This window comes from Pagrus pagrus (assembly GCF_965226575.1).
Source record: "Pagrus pagrus genome assembly, chromosome: 18".
Taxonomy (NCBI): Eukaryota; Metazoa; Chordata; class Actinopteri; order Spariformes; family Sparidae; genus Pagrus; species Pagrus pagrus.
In genome coordinates this window covers 17,330,189-17,349,248 of record NC_140202.1, presented here as the reverse complement: position 1 = coordinate 17,349,248, position 19,060 = coordinate 17,330,189, and the positions used below count along the sequence as shown (strand labels likewise).

At 43.1% G+C, this 19,060-nt stretch overlaps 1 protein-coding gene across 1 annotated transcript in view; it reads left to right on the top strand.

The window, feature by feature from the left end:
- msrab (methionine sulfoxide reductase Ab) overlaps window positions 1-17,309 on the top strand; it is a gene marked incomplete at its 5' end in the record, with an annotated part of 33,823 nt that extends 16,514 nt beyond the window's left edge. Inside the window, 2 exon segments of the mRNA XM_084381901.1 lie at window positions 5,700-5,806; window positions 16,573-17,309. Coding sequence (XP_084238027.1) covers window positions 5,700-5,806; window positions 16,573-16,746 — 281 coding nt within the window. The 3' untranslated portion in view covers window positions 16,747-17,309.
- Between the last annotated feature and the right edge of the window lie 1,751 nt (window positions 17,310-19,060).

Below are 19,060 nucleotides of genomic sequence, written 5' to 3'. Positions count from 1 at the left end.
ATTCCTAAAAATTAAATAAATTGATCCTTTCTTGCAGCTCCATTTTTCTACAGGGAACTGACTCTGGATAGAAAGTTTAGAGGTTATGTCCCTGTTCCCGAAGCTGTGTGTTAGTTGTGGGAAGGTTATGATAAAAAATGGTCAAAATGTATTTCCATCATTTGTTGAAACTGCTGACCTGAACACTAACTGAAATACAGTTGAAGCAGCGGCTTTTTTATTGTCATGACCAAACATTATCATGTGAGATCACAGATTTAAATACGTGGAATTTAACTTAAGCTCTCATCCGGCCTGTTTTGAGTACAACAGGAGAACAAGCTCTACTTGTTAGATTTAGATGCAGCTAAAAATAAACAGCGCAAGGGCCAGAATCACAGTGCTCTGACAGCATGCCCAGAACCATGAAGTGATCATGTTAGAGAGCACTGCTCCAATAGAGAAGATAAAATAGAAGCTAAGGGGGGAGATAAAACAGATTTTTAAAAGAGATGATGATAGTTACTGCAGAAACCTACGTGATGTGCCTGTACACCTTAGTCACATATATGTATATACTGTATACATACAGACATGCACATGTGCCCTGACAACAGTGCTGTTGCCAGGGCACACACAGCTCTGTTGTTGGTTTAAGGTTTGCCTCCGTATGTGTAGCGTCACCATCTGACAGCAAGCAGAACATCACTTTCTCTTCGGCTCTGTATGTTTGCATATGTCACATTCACCCGCCTATATATTCTGTGTGTGTGTTTGCACGTGCAGGCGAGTGTATGTGTGTCCGCTGGGGATGCTCTCACCATCCCAACTCCGTACTCTGCCTCTGTCTCCAGCGCGTCAGGAGCGGCTTACATAAGAACAGGGCAAAAATAGCAGCTGAGAGGGGAGAGGAGGAGAGGGCTCTGCTGGCACGCACACAGTCGTAACGGGACCGCGGGGCACGGCACAACCCTGAGTACTATCTCACACACACACACACACACACACACACACACACACACACACACACACACATACAGGGAAGACTGCAGTTATCTGGCATTACACTTCTTTTTTTATTTGTAGTGCGCTCTTTTTGACAGAATAGTAGAAATAACGATAGTTGGTCAGACAACATCAGAGTGAAAAACACCAAATAATCCCAGCTGAGGTTTCAGCTTGGGGAGAGGGTTAGGGTTCTCTCTCTAAACCCAAAGTGGGTGAAACAAGTATTGCATTGTGTGGCAGTGCAGGGGGAAATGCACATAGGGAGTGCGAAAGAAGTAAAAGAGGGAGAAAAACTAAGCTACATTAGATTGTTCATTAGCACTCACTCTGCTGCAGTCTAATTGGTACGCACTGCCAAGTGCAATAATTCTGAATTCACTTCAGTTGCTTTTCCTCCGTGCTCAGAAGGATGCAAAAAGTCACCAATTATGCAAAAACATTTCTTGATTGCGGACACTGACAATAGCTCGACTGCTGAAATGTTTATTCTTTCGTCTCTGCAATTAAATGGTTGTGTTTTTTTGAGCATCATTTGAAATTTTCCCCTGTTTTACATCTTTCTGAGTGTCCTCCTCAAGCGCAGAGGGAGTGAGAGAGCTGATATAGAGCAGGGACAGTACATGAAGAGGTGGAGAGGTGAGGCTAATCTCAGCTCTTACGGTTGTTAACGGATGAAGGATTGTTTTGTAAAAAGATGCCAGGGAGGGATAAGCTCAGGTCAGGCCACCGGTTCTGTAGAGGAGCAGGAATAAAGGGACACGTTTAAAGTGGGACATGCATCAGTCGGATCCTTTACTCTTACTTTGTGCATCACTACCCCGCGACCGTACGTTTGCACACATACATGAAGCATGTGCTCACGTGGTTAGAGAGAACAAGGAATGGAAGTTGGAAGGAAATGAGTGAGATAGGGGAATAAGGGAACAGCAAAAGACAAAAGGTGAATGAGCACGATTTGCAGAAGGAAGGACTGAAGGTGAAGTTGGAAGTGGGAAAAATAGCAGGCTTTTATCCCCAACAGCCAGCAGGGACAAGCTGAGTGGTGCCATTTTTTCTTTTTTTTTTCGTGCAAGGGTAAACGCTAGAAGAGATTTTACTGACTTGCAAGAAATCTCAGCGGGTTTCAGCACAACATGCCCAAAAAGTGTATGCCTGTACGCTTGTGTACGCAGGTTTGTGCAAGAAAGTGTGCAGAAGAGAGTAGCTACTCCCTCCGAGACCTGACAAACCCCACCACCCTCCCACTTTGTCTAATTTTGTCTCCCATTTGTTTTTAAAGGGCTACTTTTAAATTTACTGATACAAGGGGGGAGCAATTAATTAATATTTTTGCCTTCGTGGGCGTAGGTCAGTGACTCTGCGAGGCAGTGTGCGTATGTGTGTGTGCGCGTGTATGACCCGTAGCCCCTCCCCTTCTGTCCACCCCCCATTACCCTCTGCTTTCAGAGGCAAGGCTCTCATGCATAATGCAGAGAGAACAGGGAGGCTCTCATTAATAATTACTGCCGCCTTTGATGGATGGAGAAAATAACGAAGGGGGCTGTTAAAAATGGAGAGAGCAAGAGAGAGACGGCGGAGGCGGGAGGGGGGAATTGAAGTTTTTTTGGGTGGTATTTGTTGCTGTTGTAGTTCTTTGAGGATTGAATGCTTATGGGGATGAATTTGGACTTGATATAGTTGAAACCGAGGCCGATGTTTTGGACGGCGTTAGTATTTTGATTGGGGAGTAGCTCCTCTTCAGATGGTGGAGGGATCTCTGAAGATGTGATGAATCTTAATTGTCTTTGTGTTGGAAGCAGCGAGTACCACTCAAGGGTTTTTTGTCTCTTGACTTTTCTCTGATATTCCGTATCATCAACCACTTCTTTGTGATGAAAAGCCTTTGTCCTTCTCTTTTCTTTTTTACATGACATATTAAACATCTACTTTTGTAGTAAGGTAAAAAATAAATAAAAGAAAATTGATTCTTTGCTTTAATCAAATTACAGCAGTCCAACCAGAAATTTCATGATGCCTTATTTTTATATCATATATGTTTTATTAATTCCTTTCATAATTGATGTGCATATTTTATCCATACATGATCTTGTCCATGTATATGCAAGCATAGCTGTGTCTGTGTGGTTTTGCCTGTCAGGACCTCGGGGTCAGCAGGGAAGGTCAGGAAACGGCAAAGCTACAAGACCCCTGCCAGCCAGCCAATCAGGGTAAAGGCTCTGGTGGACAGCCAATGGCAGAGTGGCTTGGTGGCCTTTGACGGAGGGTCCACCATTAGCTTCGTCACTGAACAACAGCGCTGGGGGCAAGATGGCCGACATCCAACACTGCAGAGATGGAGAGAAAGAGGGTGAGGGTAGAGGTGGATGCAGTGGCAGAGGAGACAAATGAGCGAGTGGCTTTAATTGTGGTTTGGTACAATGAAGACAAACAGATGGAAAGAAAAAGGAATTAGGAAATAAATGTTGATGATGTAGCAGATTATGAAATCTTCATTGTTTTTTGCTACTCTAGCGACATGGCTTCAGGGATGGAAATGGTTTGGTCCAAACTGAAATACTTTTAACAACTAGTGGATGGATTGCCATTAACCAAACCAACAAACAACAAATAAACAGACACAGGGAAACATTACCTCCTTGGTGGAGGTAATAAGGGGGGCCCCCTTATTACCTCCACCAAGGAGGTAATGTTTCCAAGGTCTCAACATGAGTTGTGGCGATCAGCAGCTATCAACACTCTCCTCTGCCCTTTTTTACTCTCACCTCTGAGAGTCTCATATTGGAGATGAACCGCTTTCTTTAATCTTGGCAACCAAATCTAAAAGGACAAGTGACAACTTGTGATTGTCTCATTCGTGAGCATGTTGACATTTAGCGCCAGGCGCCGCTGTGTTTCAGTGCGGCTTCACAGGGCCACTAGCATGGCTGTAGACTCAGTCTTGTTTATATTCACGTTAAGATCTGTTGAAGGACCACCAATGGAGGTGGAAAAGTTGTATGAGAGGTTAAAAATGGAGGGAGTGACAGAGATTGCGGTGTGTAAAGTACTTAAATTTATCTCCAAGAAGGGACACACACTTTGCTTTCTCTCTGAATGTGCCAGTCACTTTAAGGTGACAGACATATTTGTTAGCTTTCATTTTGGCTGCTATGGAAGATTTTCATATTAAAATGTATTGCATTTTTGATAGAAAAGATATTAAAGGTCATAAGCTCTGCACTGAACAGAGACTAATGATATGCACACATTTTGTTCAGCAGTGTGTTCACAACACGCTGCTTTTGTATCATATTTGAACAACTCAAGCATTTTGTGTTGTTGATGAAAATTTCAGTGAAGCAAATGCTCAGAGGCATTCAGTGTGTGTCGGAGAGCAGCCAACGTCTGCTTGTCTGCTCTGATTTGAACGAGGACCAGATGAATACTTATAGCCATTATGTCTGAACAGACTGTGTCGCAGATAGGTTGTGACACTTTATGATGTAAGGTAACATTTAATCTAAAGAGAACACGTTATGCAGATCACTGTGTCAGGGAGATGCTCGCAACTTGTGGCTCCGGCTTGTCCGCATATTTATTTTAAAAGTCAGTTATCTTCCTCAGTATGAATAGAAAAGCAGTGTATGAGATGTTAACAGGTGTACAGTACAGTATGGTGTTTGACATGACATGTCATCTACCTTTTACCACACATTGCAAGTAAGAGATGCACTGTTTTACTTTTTTCAAGCTGCTCTAATCAACAATTTATTTTCACAATGGATCAGTCGACCATGTGTTGTGATCGCCTGAGCAGAAAACAGCAGACAGACAAAGTAAGCAACAACCTGGTGGATGAAGTGGAGAATTTAGATGCTGAAGAGCCAAATATTTCCCAGATGGAGAGGAAAACAGCTGAAAGTTAAAGGGAGAGTGAGTTGGTTAAAACATTTATCATAAAAGGGGAAGAAATTGACAGCAACAAAAAACAAACACAGTAAAACTGTTACATGACCAAGACTCTGCATACAAGAGTACTCCAGAATCAGCTCATCCATCAATATCGCCTTTGCCCTTTCATTTTGATCAGCAAATCACTGACGAATAATCTGTTGTTCAAATGAATTAAGCCACTGTCGCTGTCTGCAGGCTTAAAGGCAAAGCTGCGACAGACATAGAGAAAAGCACACACATGCCACTCGCCCCAACAGAAGGGCAAAGATTAAGAAAGACAAGGATTTAGAACAATAGATGAGAAGAATGACGCTCCTCAGTGAAAAGAAGAAACAATAGCCGAGTGGGAGAGAGTAAGACATGAAAACAGCGATGGCGTGGTCCATGGATGCCAGAGCTGCTCAGGATCATAGCCTCCAAAAAGCATAGAAATGATGGCAGCTGTTTAGCCTCCTAATCAAGGTACAGTAGTCCTGGGCCTCCTCCAAACACACTGACGTAAAGCTGATGAAAATTTCGACAGTGCCACATAGAGGACAAAGACGGGAAAAAAACGCACCCACCTACATGAGCCCGTACACCTACACACCGCAGGCCTCCCTAATGAAAGCCCAAATCTACTGTGATCTTTGAATTCATTTGGCTTCATGGATTCAAGATGCTGGATGATGACATAATTGTGAAAACCTTTTTACATGTAAATGATGTCTGTGGCGATTGTGGTACTTATGCTTGTTTGTGGGGTGTCTTATTTTCCCTTTGTGTGTGTGTTTATGCAGGTATGAAGCAGCACAATGACCGCGGTACTCAGTATCGTTCAGCCATTTACACATCCAGCCCCGCTCAGCAGGAGCTGGCATTGAAGAGCAAAGTGGTCTACCAGCAGGTATTATACCAGCACACACATGACAAGGTTTCAATATATCATTTAACCTAACACGGTGTTATATATAACCAAACTATGTGTGAAGTAGGGGTGGGAATTGCTAGGATTCAATATGATTCTGATTCAGAAGGCTATGATGCATTTATAAAACTATCATCGATGCACCTTGATGCATCAAAATTTTGATTTTTACACACAAACATTGCATATTTTTAATGATCCATAATCCATAATAAAAAAGATTAATTTGCTTCCATTATCTTTGCTCAGACTCACCTAAACTCAAGACGTAGACTACAATGTAAGCATGACGCACATGTTTATGTCTGTTACTCTTAAACCATCCAAGTGGTTCAGCTGTAAGGAACGTACAAAATTGTTACGGGTTCATAACGTGAAGAACTGGGTTTTTAAAATTTCTGATTAGTTACTTTTTTCAATCGAGATATAATCTTTCCAGAGAGATTGTGCTTCATCTAGGAATCAGTCTTTCCCCCACTCCTAGTGTGAAGTCAGGTAGTCACAGTCACAGTCCCATCTGATGAAAAAATGTTAAATGATGCAAATAATGGTAACCATTTTTTGTATTTTACTGTTCATTGTCAAAGCGTAACACACGACGCATTGCCAAAACTTCACACACATCATTCCTAAAAGAACACCGTTTTGCTGCAACTTTCAGTAATATACTTTGTGTTTTTGATCATTGTATCATGTCAATGATCATTTCAAAAAGCATTTTTGGCCGTTAGGCAGAGTCGAGTTGTAGTTTGGAGTTGTCCCAGTTATTTGAATAACAATTAAAAGCCAGTCTCTGGAGTGGTGACCTCTTAAGAGTTTGATGCTCTTTAGTTAAGCAAAGCCACCTCTGTTAAGTTGATCCTCATCTACAATCGGTGACACCCTATTGGGGGTCGATAGGTCATCAAAACTAATTTCTAAAGCTCGTCCTTTCAATGGCACACGCGTTGCCCTTTTGTTCTTCCATCCATCTGTCCGGCCGTCCATCCATTAGTCCATCTATCCGTTGATCCCTACATCCGTTTGGTCCTTCTCTTAAATGGTATTCATGGACGAGCTGGCAGGGGGCAGAGGGGAGCAAATTACGATCGTCATGGTAACTTGGGGCTCCCGGGGTCAGTAGTCAAGGGCCACAGGGATGCCCTGTTGCCACGGCAACAACCTCCCAACCTTGGCCTTGGGCTGGGGTCAGAGGTGAGAGCGGAGTAACAGCTGGGACCAGGAAAGTGGGGAATGGGTGGGGTGGAGGAAAGGCAGGAAAAGAAAAAGAGGCAGGCAATCAGATCACAGGGCCGTGACAGGCTATCAACTGAGAGTGACCCCACACAATCACACACAAACACACACACACCCCAGGTTTATAAGCTAAACAGGAAAGAGTTTAACATATAAGGTTTGTGAATTAAAGAAACAGGGAGAGGAACACACAGACTTCCAACATGCATCACCCAAAGCTTGATGAAAAATGTAGGCCAGAATATGTTGATACTGTATATATATTTATATTTATACAAATGGAAATTAGAAAATGAGTGCACTGAAACAGTAAACCTCACTGGGAATAATTATAAATTACCCGAAGCATCTTTTACTGTATTATGTTTTGTAAAAGTTTTCATATCTGACAATATATATGCCAATTTGCTTGCTGTTGTGTTTTCAAGAACTCTTTTTGCATAATAAAGCTAACAATGCCCTTTCTGTATGTTCTTAAATCTGAGGTACAATTTTTCTCTGTCTGTCAATTCATGCGGTACACATATGTATGCTTTGTGTTGAAAGTATTTGGACATTCAAGCAAAACCACCCAAAAGTGTCCTAGTTATATGCATGGTACGGCTGACATCCCAAGTGGTGGAATCTATGAGAAGACCTTTCCTGAAAATAACAAAATATGGGAGGGCTCCACGATATTGGAAAACTGACATATACTTTGGTTTCCTGTAAAATATATTGCATTATGACTTGAAATAGCTGGTAGAGAATTAATCATTCAATCTGCATTCTATTAAATAACCAAAGCAGGCCTTTCTTTGTTTGATCATTTGATCAAGAGTGATTGTGAAATCCAAGAACCCTTAAATCGGACTAAATTATGTAATATTAGACAGACGTCTCTTGAGAGAATGAGAACTGTGCTAGTTTTGCTTTTGTATCAACCAGCAAAAAGTTGTAGCGGGAAGTGTTTGTCAAATAAGTTGACAAACACTTAAGGCAAACACAAATAAGGCAAATTAATTTGCCTTATTTGACATTGCCCATCCTGCATGCACACATTGTGATGTCGAGGCTGAAACAATATATTGTGTAGCCCTATTATATGGCATGCCTAACTGAGACATATCGTGACTACTTTCCACAAACCTCTGAGTAAACTGGGGGAAAACCAAGCAAAAATAGCCAAAGGTTCAATGGGTTAGGGTTATATTACAGTGCAGAGACAGCCATTATATAAAGAATTACCTTCTTGTCACCTCCACACAGGGCAAAGGCTCAAATCCTAACCCAGTTTGCAGCAGGCACTCACAAAACACACCCATTTACCAACATTCAGAGGAGAAACAGCACTCTGCCGCTTTCTGATTCACCCCTTCTCTCTCCCCACCAACGCTGCTGACACTACCGATCTGTCAACCACTTCAGTGGCACCCCAGTTTCATCTGAGGGCCACTGGGACACGTAGCTTCTCAAAGCAGCTGACACGCTCTGAACCAAAATGGCAGCTTCCTGCCCCTGAAATGGTTGCCTTGCCGCATTGATGCTGAGTCTCAAGAACGCGTGGCTTGAAAATGGCATCTCTACAGAGGAAGGGGCTTGCTGTGTGTGTCCGTGCGCGCAAGGTTGCGTTTGAGCACGTGTTTTATCCTAAAAGGCCAACGCTCTCTATCAGGGGGAAGTGGCTGCATGTTCGGTAGAGTGACAAGAGGGAGTGGGTGGAGGCGATCTAAGACGATCAGAGATAAGACAGGCATCACAAAATCCAGATTCCACCCCACTGCCAGCCCATGACTCACACACACTTGCATGTACGTACAGACACACACATACACACTCACACACACACACACAGAGACATACATTTGGCTCATACACGCACAGCCCAATGAATAATTAACCCATACGAAGAGTCTCTTCTGCAGGGCTTTCAGTTTCTTAACTTCAGCATTGGGGGAGGGAGGTGGGGGGGGGGGGTGAGGAGAGTGAGGCAGAAAAGCTTGTTTAAGCGCGAGAGCAAAGAGGGGGAGGAGAGGGAGGGGGAAGGGAGAAGGGGGTTCTCTATAATGAAATTTGAAATTTGCAGAACATCAAAGGCTTCTGTAGCCAAGCCGCTGTGGCAGCAGAGCAGAGAGGAGGAGTGCATCTCTTTCTCTCCCTCTGTCTCCCCCCGTTTCTCTCTCTCTCTCTCTCTCTCTCTTTCTTTTCCCCTTCTCTCTTTCTCTCTATCCCTCCCTCTCTGCTAAAATGTGTCTCCCCAGAGCTGGGTGAGGGGGGTGAGTGGAGGGTGAGAGAGAGAAGGGATGGGAAGAGTTGATTAGGAGGAGAGTGCTGGTTGGTGATGGGGGTGGGTTAGACATGGGTTAGGGTTTGGAGAGAAAAATGGAAGAACGAGGGTTCTATATATATACGTGTGTGTATGTGTGTGTGAGAGAGAGAGAGTGTGTGTGTGTGTGTGCATGTATGAACAATAGGTTTTATCAAGCCAGCTCGAATATTGCATGTGTACGCGCGCGTGCATGTGTGTAGGGCCTTGGAGGGGTGAGTGTGCCCTCTGATAAGGCATCCTAACTTAATGAGCTTGAAAGGGGGGAAGCGGGGGAGGGGGGGTGCACAGGGGTTCGGATGATGGTTGAAAAAAAAAAAAGGAGGAGGATCGTTTGGGGCTAGAAGTCTTGAGGAGAAGCTCGAGGGTTGTTAAAACGGGGCACAGCGTGTCACACGAGCTCACATCTCTCATTTTGGAAAGTCTTCAAAAGTCAGATTTACCCTTCCAACTGTCCCCCAGCCCTCACATTTTACTGTGCTCTACATGAAAACCTTACAGCGTTTTTGCTTTGTGGTGTCGCCACAACACAATATCGGCTAAGATATAACAGTTGATAGAAAATTGTTCATTGTGCACGCATAACTTTTAATCGCCGGGAGGTAAATGCACATCCCTCAGTGAGGTATTTGTCGAGCCCGACGCAGCTGAAATGTTTAAAAGGCGATCGCTTTTCACGAGAGCGCAGGGATGATCTTGTGCGTTTTTCGGTCTTCAGATGTTGAGCTACTTGTTGTCTGCCCTGGAAAAGAAAAAAAAAAAAAAAAAAACAACAACGTAGGAGCACACACCGCCTCGCTCCGAGACTGAAGTGTATGCCTCCTCTCTCCCTCTCAAAATGTAGGAGTGTTGGCTTCCTCGCTCACAAAATGTAGGAGCGCTCGCTGAAGATTAGAGCCCAGCTAAAATGGATGCCTGACCCGCGCTGAGGAAGAGAAAGAGAGATGAACAGGGGCAGGGAAGGGCAGATGGGAAAAAAGAAAATCCTCTTCATCCTCGCTCGCACAGAGGGAATACACACATAGACGCAGTGATGTGCGTGAATGTTTAACATACATGGCATTTTACAAAACATCACAGAAACAGGAAGCATAACCTACAACTCTTTCTTTCACATTATTGTTTTTTAATCCCCCTCGCTCTCTTTCTTTCCGTCGCTCCATCTCTCCGTGCGTGTCTCTGCACCATCTCCGCGTCCCTGTCCATCTCTGTCCTTCAATCCCGCTCCGTGTCTCTCTCCCCGAGGTCATTGAGGGCAAGCGTGGTGCCGCGGACTAGTCGATAAGTATCATGTCAGGCTACTTTGTGTGTTTTCCGGCAGAGTCGCAGTCTATCTGTTACCAGCATGGCACGGCAGAGCAGCTTCGCTTTCTGCAGTCCTCGAAGTGTATTTCAATTTTTGAGATGTTGAAGGGCTTTTTGCGCTCCGGCGTTGAGGTGCATGCTGCAGTCAGTGTTGTATGGGTTTGAAATCAAAATATTCATATTTTTTATTTACATTTTTACTTACTGTAATCGAAAGTTGATCATTTTTAAGTGCTAAGTGCAACTTTAAGAGAACTTGTTCTTTACTCAAATATTTTTTTTGAATTATTTGATAGATCTGTCAGCAGTGTTTTAGTGTATGTATGTGTGTATGTGAGCGAGGGGTGCTTCTTTAGTGCATTTGAAGCCCTCTCTCAAGGTGTTTAGAAGGTTATTTGAATTCTACATTTCACAGGAAATCTTGTATTTAACTACATTTTTGATAGCTGTGGTCATCAATTAAAAATCAATATTTTACGTGCAAAACATAAGATCAGCTTATTAGATCTTATGCAATATAATAAATTAAAATGCCCATCAGTATTATAAAGTAGTTAAAATAATCATCTAGACCAGACACAACATTAAATGCTGCTTCACACAGTTACACATCAATAATGATAATCCATAATAATCCAGTGACAGGACACCTTCACAGGCATCATTCGGCTGCCTGACGAGTACTTTTACTCTCCATGAGGAGTACTTTTGTACTTCTGCACAAGAAAAAAAATATGAATGCAGGACTTAATGCTAGTAATGCAATACATTTACATTAAGGCATTGCAATTTGAAAAAGCAAAATAACATTTAATCAGTACTTATTGCACCATTGCTAAATATTTATAAAAAATGTAAAACATGCTTTGGCACTGCTGAATTTAATTATGGTAATGGACACATTTTTTTAGATCAGGACAGATGTGGACACCAAGAAAAAAATGAATAAAACGATGGAGGTGAGAAGTCAGAGAAATTGTAACGACACACCAGCAACAGGAGTGGACTAAGGGATGTTACATAAATCACCGAATTGAGGTCATATCCCTCTTCAAATGTCTTCACCATGAGTCATCGGGTGTCACAAACTCTATGTCAAGGCGCGCCTCTTCCCCACCACTCTGCAGCCGTAGGCCTTCTGAGGGAAAGGAAAAAAAAAAACGGAGACAAGACAGTGGGGTAGGAAGAGAGGACCGAGTACATTTTCCTCCTCCCTCTCCTCCCCTTTTTCCTCCTCCACCTCCACCCTCTCTCGGGGTGTCACGTCCTATTTGTGTCCCGGGGCCGTCTCTCTGGCGATGGTGATGGCGAGAGGGGCTCTCTCGCTTGGCTGGAGAGCAGGGAGGACTTGGTAGCACGAAGCGGTGGTCTGTGCTCACATGGGAGAGAGAGACAGAGAGAGAGAGAGAGAGGGAGAATCAGCAATGGAGGGAGATTGAGAGAGTCAGGAGAGAGAGAGAGAGAGAGAGATGCACCCGTTCAGCCATGTCTTTGACAGGGGAGTCTTTCCGACAGGCGTGAAGAAAGGAAGGGCTGACTGGGCTGAGTGAGCTCAGCCCTTGACACACACACACAGACCATGGTTTTGTCACTTATGAGGACATTGCATTGACTTACATTCATCCCCTGGCGATTCAACCTAACATTAACCATAAGCGGGACATGCCTCACCTTCCCACCCTTAACCAAATATAAGTCCTAACACTAAAATGTAAAGGTTTATCTTGTGGGAACCCACTTTGTCAAATGGGAGGTGAGTCCCCATAACGTGGCTGTGTGACTTGATTTTCGTCCTCCACCGTCACACAAAATCTCACACACGTTTCTGGGCTACACCTGACATATCCTCCACAAACACTCACACATACATCAAATTTGCATACAGAAACGCAAATGAATGCATCTTTCTCTCTCTCTCTCCTTTCTCTCTCTCTCTCTCTCTCTCTCTTTCTCTGTGCGGCCATCATTTAAACGTCAGCATCAAAATGCTCAACTTGAGGACAGCTGGTTCTCTCTTCCTCTCTCGAATTTTCCCTCCTCCATCTTTGGCGTTTTTACCTTCCACATTCTTCCCTCCATTCCTCCGCTGCTGCTGCAGTGTGTGAGAGAGAGAGAGAGAGAGAGAGTGAAGCCACATAAGGTTATACACAGTGGCGTGACGCCATGCATTCTGATTTATAGATCTAAAATGGCCGCCGTGTTGTGACTGCTGTAGAGGGCTGGATGGAGAGCGAGGTAGTCATGCAGGGATGTCAGGGCGGGGGTGTATGTTTGCCCAGAATAGCAGACCTTTTCTTGGACATTGTGTTCTCCTCACATGAAGCGTCCTCTGCCCCGGAGGCTTTGCTACTACAGTGGTTCGTGATGATGACTGATTAATTAGGCCATGATGTACAAAGCTCCATGCTTGTGTCGGCTGATTTACAATGCTGCTGGATAGGAAGAATGGGCTCTCCTGTGTCAGACAGCACACACTGTGCATTAAAAAGGTAAATACGTCCATGCTTGAGAGGTTGGTGTTCTGTTGCGCTGTAGTGTTGGTTTGTGGATGTTGGGTCCTTCCTGCAGGGAGATTGGAGCCCTCACATTGTAGCGGCAGCCACTGAGGACTTGGAGGTCAGCTGCTGCCTCAGCCTCTCTGTGGGGCGCAGAGCTTTGATTTACTGACTCCACTGCATCACCTCCAGCACACACTCAGACACACACACACACACACACACACATACACACACACACACATACACACACACACACACAGCCAGTACCACACTGCCTCCATGTGGACAAAGTTAAACACTACCCCGCTGCTCTTCACTGACATTATTCCCTCTTATAAATTGGTTTATATTATTTTTTCTTTCTTTTTTGACAAAAACAGAAAGACAGCTGATACTCACATAAAAGGGAATAAACGGGACAAGAAATTGGAATTAAAACATTGTTATAAAAAATGTGTAAGCAGAAAATGAAAACTGGAATGGCACTCAGAAGTGTATACCTCCACCAAGGCCCAACAGTGCCCTTTAATTCAATCGAGCCTCAACCAAAGTCAAATAAAACGTATGTAAATATGTTGTATCCAGATTGTTGGATTCCAGACCCCTAAATATACCTGGATAAAGATCCATGCATTTATTCCCTGAGAAATTAACAAAAATGTCAAAAGCACGCCCTATCTCTCAAGGATAAGGAAAGTGAGAAAAAAAAACATGGTCTGTTTATCCGTGTCCGCACCAGAAGTCGATGGGGTCTATTCTGGGCTTGGACCCATTCTCCATCCAAGTTCTGTGGTAAACTATATTGTAGTTTTTGTGTAATCCTGCTGACAAACTATCCAACAAATGGACATGGGTGACAAGCTGTTAACCTAGACAACCATCATCACTATCAGGAACTAATATAGACAAACAGAATGAAACAAAACAATAATGAATATCAAAAACAGGTGATTCTGTGTGACAAACAGGCCGGTTACTGTCACACATCTTCCAGAACTGGTGGGAGTTTGAGCCGCTGTGCTGGCCTCCGTCTGCTGCAGCCATACCAAGACGAGTGAACCACACGCTTGCTTGTGTTAAGAATGGCAGCCTTCCATTCCCCAACTACAAGTTTCCTTCTTAGCGTGAGGCATGTGAGGACGCAGTCTGCCCGAGGCACAGTGAGGGCTTCAAGTGGTGACGATATCACCCGAGACAAATAAACTCAGAGAGAATGGGATATCTGTTTTGAGGATTAGTTTGATGTTCTCATGAATGGCTTAGCGCTGAGTCTTTTTACAAACATAGTTTTCCTCTTCCTCACGATTGCAAATGACCGAAAAAAGGCTGGAACTTGTTCCGTCCTCGCAGAAATAATAGTTTCCATACTTTTTTTTTTTTTTCAACTTTGTTACAGTATGATGAAAAGATTTCTAGTATGTATATGGCTTGTTAAAGCAGCTAACCCAGCAGACATGGAACATGTGGATTAATAAGGATTCATGTCTGTGGCCAACTGAACCAAAACTGTATCAGTGCAGTCCATAAAACCAAAACAAGAGCTCAAGCCTGCTGAAAAGGACTGAAGTGTTTGGTGATAATTTATAACACATAATTGAAGCTCTTGAATACATAAAAATATTGATCATAGCAGCTTTGTCTCCTCTGAAATGTACATCGCCATGTCCCAGGATTAGAATGATAGCTGTGTCTTAGGAACATGAAGAGTGTTACATTTCAACTTTGGAGAAGCAGATGAAGCAGCCGTCTTTTCTTTAATAAGACATTTATGCAACCAATTTTAACCTTTCACCTGAAGAAGAATGGAATCTTCTTTAAATTCTCCAACAGTGTCCATGACATCATCGTGCATAGAGACGGGACATATGCAGAACCTGATCAGACCCGTTTGAGTCAGGATTCCTTGCATTCAGCTTCTGTTTCGTGTTGCTTGCTGAACGCTGCCAATTGACGCCCCCGTGAAGCAAAGCTTCACGTTGCTGCACACTGTTCTGAGGTGTAGCGTGCTACATGCAAAAGCTACTTGTTGCCCACAGACAGGCCCGGCGCACCTCGAACTTGTTGTTTTGTCAGCTCTCAGGAGCACTGATCTACAGAGGGCTGAGTGCTTGTATTATTAGATAGAGAAAACCACTCAGCACAGCAGGTATTTGATAGATCTGTCAGCAGTGTTTTAGTGTGTGTATGTGTGTATGTGAGCGAGGGGTGCTTCTTTAGTGCATTTGAAGCCTTCTCTCAAGGTGTTTAGAAAAGTGTAAGTATGAAAGTGTCTTAAGGAGTTCTCAAAGAGAGCGGATACTCTTTGATGCTCTGTCCCACAGAGAGAGCCACAGAGGCAAGCTGCACTACACAAAGAAGAAAGATGCTCCTTTCTTCTGTCATTCAATCACCCTGCCTTTCTCATGGAGGAGCAGAAACTCTTTACTGTATTAGCGAGAGGTATTGAGAGTTCACAGCCAATACACTACTGAATAAAATAACTATTTAAGGGGTGTGTTCTTTTTAAGGGAGTTGGAGAAAAGGGAGAAAGTAGCGCTGAATTTTTTTTACGTGACACAATCTGAACACGTGAAGATGCTGCATGCTAGCGTCTGTTTAACCTTCACCAGTGCTGCTGTCGGTCAATCGCAAAATGTCACGATTTATGATCATGGACTATGTTTACATGCCAATATCCCACAATTATTCAGAATGTAACAATATTCCATCCTTCCCAATGTGGCATTTTCCGATTAAGACATTTGGGATATGTCAATTTTATTCAGCATTCTTTGGACATGTAAACAGCACATCTGATTTGTTTTACTGCAGTTTGCAACACTAAGCTTTTAAGGTCAGCTATGTGCTTTGTCCTGTACATAAACCAACAAGTAGTGTTGCAGTACTCAAAAGCGGCCTTGGTCTTGAGACCATTTTCTCTTATTGTTTTGGGCTCCATTTTTACTTGGTATCATCTTGGTCCCAGACAAAGAGGACTCTGGAGTTTGTGTCAAGACCAGTCAACTGCAGAGGTGTCACTTTATTGATTTTCCGCCCCCATACTTTCTGTTCTTAATGATGGTTCGTATTGAAAGAAAAGAGTCACCCAGGAAACCTGATTCATGCACAAAAAAAATGTTTTTTTTATTTTATAATATTGCACATGGGATTTAATATCAATATTTTTGTAATGCATCAAAGTTAGAAAATCCAGTGTCATAACAACACTTATGTAAACATAGTTATTATATTGTGTGTGATATCCATAGAAAATATAGGTTTAAAAATGTTAAAATGAGATCTTAAAAATACGATTTTTAGTTTCAGCTGAACTACCTAAATTATCTGCTGCTTGTCATCTCTTTATGAATAACCCTATCTGTGCGTTAACTATTGTGGGTTATGTTTGGATTCGTCTCTAGGAGCTGGATAAAAAAGGCCTTGGTACCATCACTACAGAGATCCTTGAGTTGCAGCAGTTTTACTACGCTGAGGACTACCACCAGCAGTACCTGAAGAAGGTACCCAAAGGCTACTGCGGCCTCAAAGGCACCGGCGTCTCTTGTCCCATTGGAGCAGGGAAGGATGAGCTGTGAGGGAAGTGTGGTGAGAAAGAGAAGGGTTAGAGACCTTCTGAAAGCTGTTATCTTATCATTTTCTGTCCTAAAGCTTTTATTTTCTTTTATTCAAGCCTCAGGGAGTTACGTGAATGTTGTGTCTTCACTGAAAAACTCAAAAGTGCTTTACATAAGGCATTAAAACATAATTTAAAATACAAAACATGAAATAAATAAATAGAAATGATGAGAACATCAGAATTAAAATTTGATTTGTAGTGCAATTGTAGCAGTTTGTTAGGCTGCAGTGACTGTTAGCTGCCATAAGATGGCAATATTTCTCAAAAAAAACAACAGAGTAAACCTCCAGCAGAAGGTTTTTAATACCTACACTTTGATGTGATATATTTTAGCTAAGAAACCATATGAAAACTTTAAAACTCTGTCTTCCTTTTATAACACAATAATACCAGCAACTTTAATGTAATCATATTACTTTAAATAACTGATGTGAATGAATTTACCTCAGTCAAACAGGCTGAACTCTGCCTTTTATTTTCTTAACGTGTCACTGTGGAAATAATAAAACATATCGCCTTCAATCTTTTGTTCATTTTTTTGTTTGTGTCAGCCTGTTCATGCATGCATGTGTCAGCCCCTGTAGCTATATATATCTTAAAAGACAAAACCACTGTTTAGATTAGTTGCCCCTTTCCTGTCCCATTCGAGAGGGGACATACCAATGAGGGACAACTGTGTATGAGTCACTGTGACACAGTCATTTATCGCAGAGTGAGACACTTGAGGCGCTCATGTATGCAATATGATACACACTTTGCTTAAACACTCGCTCCACTCCCCGACAACACATAATTATGTGTAATGGTCTTATTACACAGCATGTAATCACATATAATAGAGAACTGAGCGATTACTGAACGAGCATTGTGTGCTGTACCAACAGATTTACCTGAATGTTATTTTAAAAATGAAAATCACACTCATCGTTGCTCTCCAAAACAGAGAGATGATATCTAGAAAAAGCTTTTTGGTCGACCGCAGTAGTGTGATTCACCCCGCTCTCGTTTTTCCCCCTCCCTCTCTGCTATCTCTCTTTCTCTGTCTGTGTGTGTGTGTCACATCCTGACACCTGTGTGTAGGTGTGGACCAGGGCACAGGTGCAGGTGCAACCTCTCAGGGCCTATTTTAGTATTGGGACAGATATTTTTTGCATGTGTCTGCATGCAGCAGCCTCGCACGCGTGCATGTGCATATGTGTGTGTGTGTGTGCTGGGGCATGTGAAGCTGTGGCTTGCTTGATCGAACCGCGTTGAGTGGTATGTGGTTGGGCCAGCTAGCTGTTTTCCAGTGCCTGCCTATCGTTTTTTGTTTTTTTTTGCGTGCTGTTGTGTTTTGTCGAGTGTGTGATAGGAGATAACCTTTTAATAAAGTGATCTTCATTTCCTCGGTTTTGAAGAGAGTGTGGCATGATAGCTTTAATCGCGTGGTGAAATCAGTTTCCCTGCCGCCTGCAATGACGTCTGACTTTAACGCGATTTGTCTCAGTGAACCACGGCTTTGATCTGTTTATTTCCCTCACATTATGGAGAAGCCAAAAGTAAAGCTAAGAGTCTATTTTATGTAGGGAGAGATTCAGATTTCCTGCTGAAAATGACCACGTTTAATGCAGACACATTAAAGTGAGTGACATTTAGGAGAAGCTGCGTGAGTGAGTGTATGTTTTCTGTGTATTCCTTTGTGATAGATTAAAATGGGGCATGGAAATGCATGGTACTCTCATATACGCATCCATACACAAACACAGTGAGGCAGGACAGGAACCAGGCTGTGTGTGCCCTTCAGACAGAGCCTATTGTCTGCAGATGGGCCTTTAATGGCCCCACAGCTGGCCACAAAGAGCATACCGCTCCAGCTCGCTGCTATGCCTCTCACTGTCCTATACTCAGTCACCCTGAAGAGAGGGGGCAGCTCACAGGCACACCAACACCGCCATGTGTGTGCATACATTTGATATCGTATTCTATTATACTCTCAACAGCATGTTTCGTGCGTCGCTTCCTTCCCGTCTTGTCAAATTCTTTACACTTCACGAAGAGAAATCCTCGCCCCAATCATCTGAAGAAAAGAATAGGTTTGCGAAAAATGCGTGGAAGAGTGGGCTGAAACGGAGAGAGAGGTGCTGGTTGTTTATCAGAACTACTCTGCACTCTTACCCACACGCACACGCACACACGTATAAACACCCGTCCCAACCACTACCTCTAACTCCGTCCTGTACCTCCGCCTAATGTAAAAGGCAGCGCCCACGCAAAAGCAACAAACACGCCAACAA